This window comes from Sinocyclocheilus anshuiensis, unplaced genomic scaffold, assembly GCF_001515605.1.
Source record: "Sinocyclocheilus anshuiensis isolate Anshui unplaced genomic scaffold, SAMN03320099.WGS_v1.1 scaffold566, whole genome shotgun sequence".
Lineage (NCBI taxonomy): Eukaryota > Metazoa > Chordata > Actinopteri > Cypriniformes > Cyprinidae > Sinocyclocheilus > Sinocyclocheilus anshuiensis.
Window position 1 is genome coordinate 2,076,998 of NW_015542410.1, and position 4,617 is coordinate 2,081,614.

At 37.1% G+C, this 4,617-nt stretch overlaps 1 protein-coding gene across 5 annotated transcripts in view; it reads right to left on the minus strand.

Moving 5' to 3' along the window:
• Positions 1–4,617, minus strand: part of LOC107693375 (splicing factor U2AF 65 kDa subunit-like) — a 19,183-nt gene that overhangs the window by 2,130 nt on the left and 12,436 nt on the right. For all 5 annotated transcript variants that reach the window (XM_016492737.1, XM_016492735.1, XM_016492736.1 and 2 more), the window contains 6 exons: positions 3,873–3,989; positions 3,650–3,788; positions 3,291–3,370; positions 2,420–2,542; positions 2,238–2,324; positions 1,265–1,516 (listed from right to left, as the gene is read on the minus strand). In XM_016492737.1, the coding sequence (XP_016348223.1) occupies positions 1,265–1,516; positions 2,238–2,324; positions 2,420–2,542; positions 3,291–3,370; positions 3,650–3,788; positions 3,873–3,989 (798 nt within the window). The remainder of the gene's footprint in view (positions 1–1,264; positions 1,517–2,237; positions 2,325–2,419; positions 2,543–3,290; positions 3,371–3,649; positions 3,789–3,872; positions 3,990–4,617) is intronic.

Consider the following 4,617-nt stretch of genomic DNA (forward strand, 5'->3'; position numbering starts at 1 on the left):
GACCCACTTGTGGGTCACAGAGTGGGACAATGTGGGTCGCACAAAGTCACTTGGCTGCAGCTAAATTTGAGTTTCAATGACACACACACTCACACAGTTCAGTCTAGGGCTGCACGATATTCCAACATTAATTACGAATTGCAATATTCTTAGTGCGATTTTTGAATCCCAATTAAGTCCGCGATTTAAAACATGCATTGCGTGTTTTAAAGTGCGCACGAGTTGTAATAACAGTAAGGGTCTCAGAGCGACGTCATTATTAAAAGGCTCGATCGGTCCACATTATTAATAGGAAGAAACTCGCTCACTTCACTGCGCTGTATATTCTGCATGAGATTGCATCCATTTAAAATTCAAATGTTACGAAAACTGTTTCAGGTATGTTCATTCATTTCTATCGTCTGTTTGAACTCGGTGCTGTTTTCGTTCCTTATGCATTTGGCTACCTACCAATAGGGAAACTGTCTGTAAAAAGCATTTCACATGTACAGGCCGAGTGGGGCACAAACGCGGGGTTAATTGTAACGCTACGCGATTTAAACATTTCCACACGCTAGCATAACAATATTTACAAAATTCTGTATTATTTACTTGCCATATCATCTCTATATAGAGAAAAATGTGCCAAAGTTCAAAAATATTTTGAAGATATCGCTGAACATTTATTTAACCATTACAAAAGTGCATTTCTGACTGAAGTAAATTTGTCATCTCAGTTTTTAGTGTTTATTTAAAATGAGACACATCCGTTAATTATTTCTCCCCATCCCCTACTTATTATTCGCTCTCCCCTACACACACGGAAGGAGCATGAATGCATTTTCTGCGCTGAACCTCGCGATGAGTTTAACAACACTCACAGCGGATTACAGTTCACCGGAGTGAGCGTGTTTAAAGTTTTTATGGACATGTTTCATATTTTAACATCTGTAAACAGAAATTAAAACGTAAATATTAGTAGTGAAACTACTAACTACTGATTGTACAATAAAATAAAATGGTTATTTTTCTTAAATAAATAATTTCTGCCATATTATACTTTTAATTAAGATTAAGCTTAAAGTAGGCTAATGTCAATTGTTTTTTTTATCTCAAATATTTTGGTGGGTCGTGAAATAGATTATACTTGTCTAGGTGGGTCGTGGAATGGAAAAGTTTGGGAACCCCTGCTTTAATCAGCACCTACGTAAGGGCTGAGGAACCACAAAGTTTGACCAAGTCCATGGCCCCCATCCATCACTTGAGCTGGTTTGGTAAAGCTTACCTTGCCGGTTCCAGGGACATCAAGGCCATCAACAGGCCGGGGAATCTCTATGCTCTTGACCTGGCCGTATTTGGAGCATTCTTCCCTGACGTCGTCAACTATCTCCTCATACTCCTCATCATCCAGGAGCTCCTCTGGAGCCACCATGTTCATCAGGCACAGGACCTCGGTGGGAACACCGCCCATCTGCACCATGGGGTTCGTCATCAGCCCCGGCACTTGCAACGTCACTGGAGTCTCATTTATACTTGTCTACAAAGGGTTAGTGAAAGGAAAAAAGAAAGACAGCTTGAGAAAAAAATTCTCATTTAAAATAATGAGCTCACTCATCAAGGTTTTTCCTAGGAAGTGCTGCCTACACTTTGATTAAAGACTTTTTTTGAAACAACATGCACAGATGAGACCAGGAATATATACACTACCTTTCAAAGGTTTTGGGTCAGTAATTTTTTGGAAGGAAATTATAACTTTATTCAGAAAAGATGCATTAAACTGTTCAGAAGTGACAGTGAAGGCATTTATATTGTTAGAAATACTTCAAATAAATGTTTTTTTTAACTTACTATTTATCAAAGCATATTAAGCAGCACATTCGTTTTCAACATTGATAATAATAAATGTTTCTTGTGCAGCAAATCAGCATATTAATGATTTCCAAAAGATAATTTGACACTGAAGGCTGAAGAGTAATGGCAGCTGAAATTCAGCTTTACATTACAGAAAAAAAGACATTTAAAAATATATTAAAATAGAAAGCAGTTATTTTAAATTGTAATGATATTTCACTTACTTTTTTTTTATAGTATTTTTAATCAAATATATGTGGCCTTAGTGAGCATAAGGGACTTTCAAATCAAACAAATTTTACTGACCACAAACTTTTGAGCAGTAGTGTATTAAGAAATTAAAAAGGATTCTGAATGTATGTTTTAAAACAATATACAAAATATTTTAAGTTGAACTCCATGCTCACCAGTGTGGCATTTTTGGATCCTACACTTGCCCTCTGAACCAGCAGCTTCTTATCTGCTAGCTGCATACCATTCAGTCCTGCAATAGCCTGGAAAAAATTATTAAGAGATTAACTTTGTTAAAGTGGGCCAAAGGATGTTAAAATCCATGGATTCCGTGGAAAATCTAACCATGCCAACTCACCTGATCATTGATGTTAACATCCACATATTCACAGAAAGCGTAGCCCTTTGAGAGGCCGGTAGCGGTGTCCTTAACCAAATTAAAGGCTTTGAGAGGTCCAAAAGAAGTTAGCAACTCTTTAACCTGAGGACAAAGAAATCAATTCAAATTGCTATATCACACCTAACATAAGCAGGAAAAAGCAACAGAAAAAAAAAAGTTTCGTGAGTTTTGTGCCAAAAACATTTCAGCTTTTCCATTACCATTTTCTGCTGTGAGTTTGCTTGTGTCAAATATGCATGTATCACCTCGTTGTCACAAAACAACCTGTGCCACACAGATAATTAGGTACTTTTTTTAAAATTAACCATTGCTGCTCATTTCTCATGTGGGACTGAAGAGAATACACATAGCCAAGACAAGCACAATCTGGGCAAAATTTACCACATATTATTGTTAGTTCTTATAGTGTTTAGGAATAATGCAATCTATCCTACTAGCTCATTTTTTCAATATAACTTACTCATTTTCTGCAGTTTAGTTCACTGATTCTCAACCTCAACCTTTATGACCCCAAGGCCCCACATTGTCCACAACAATATTTGAAGGCCCCATGACTTTTCCAGTTGTTCATGATTTACTGGATAAGAATTAAAGAGTAAGGATTTAAAAAAAAAAAGTGTTCCTTAATGGGCCTCGGTTCCCATGGTTAAAATCTACTGGTTTAGATGTAATAAATGTTTTTTTTTCTCTTCTTTACAATAAAAAGTAACTGTTTTCATGGTATATTAGGCTTTTTATCTAAAAAGACTTAATAAAATGTGCTAAAATATGCTCTGATACAATATGCGTGTTATATAGACTTTCTACTAGAAACCATTTGTAACCAAACCTGGTCGTCATTGAGATAGTTTGGCAAACCACCAATGAAAAGCTTGTGAATAGAGTCTGGTACAACAGTGGACACCACACCTGTGGAGCAGATGGAGAACAGCCATTAACAGACAACTGACTGGCAGAAGAAAACAATAGACTGAAAGAACAAAATGAGAGGGTTGAAATGAAGAGAATAGAAATAACAGCCTGGTAACAGGCTAATGTTCTTAGGGTCAAGTTTAAATAAAATTAATTCACCTGGAAATGCAAATGTAATACAAACGTTTGCTGAAGCTATTTGTAATCAAAGGAAAATGTCATGTTTGTTGTGATCCGAGATCTCAGAGTAAAGAGGGAAATGTAAAGTCTGCTTACCCGGAACATATACGCTGGGGCTCTCGCTCATGCCAGGTAATGGCTGATAGTCGTGCGGCCGGCGAATCTTTAAACTCTGCGCCTGGAAGTTGATGCCATCAAATGCCATGGCCTGCGTGGTTTCATCCACCGATCGGAACTGAAGGAGGAAAATTGTAAGGAACCCAGCTTACCTATTCATTAGCAATATAAGCCTCTGTCAGTGAACATAGGCATTTCTCACCTCAAGAAAAGCAAAGTTCTTGTCCTGGTTAATCTGGACGGCGAGGACAGGGTTTCCTGGGGCCTGATTCAGACCGCCGAGTCTCATTTGGGCATTGAAGAAGTCCATCATAGATTCCTGAGGAAGAAGAATTGTAAGTGAGCTACAGAAAAAGTTTTCTTTTTTTTCAGATATTTAATTTCATGTTGTGAACAATAACTTATTAAAATGGTATATATTAAAGTGTTCACTATTTATAGTTTGTCTAAATAAACAAGAAGAATCACACTGAAAACAACTTTAGATTAGATTAAATAAGATTTTCTAAACAGTACATTTAACAGTGTTATTAAATTATAAGTGTTCTTAAAGGGGTCATATGATGCGATTTCAATTTTTCCTTTCTCTTTGGAGTGTTACAAGCTCTTGGTGCATAAAGAAGATCTGTAAAGTTGCAAAGACTAAAGTCTCAAATCTAAAGAGATATTCTTTATAAAAGTTAAGAGTCAACCACGCCTACCTAAAACGGCTCATTCTAACACGCCCCCACATATCTACGTCACGATGTGGGAAGATTTGCATAACGCCGCCCAAATGTTTATGCAAAGAAAGAAGGCGTAATTTTGATTCTCGCTGTAGTATTGTTGCTGCTGCCGCCATGTTGTGGAGATGCTGTGTGTTTCGGTATGAAAGCGAAACTACTTTGTTTGGCCTTCCAAAAGAGGACACAACTAGAAATCAGTGGTTAAGTTGTATTTACAACACT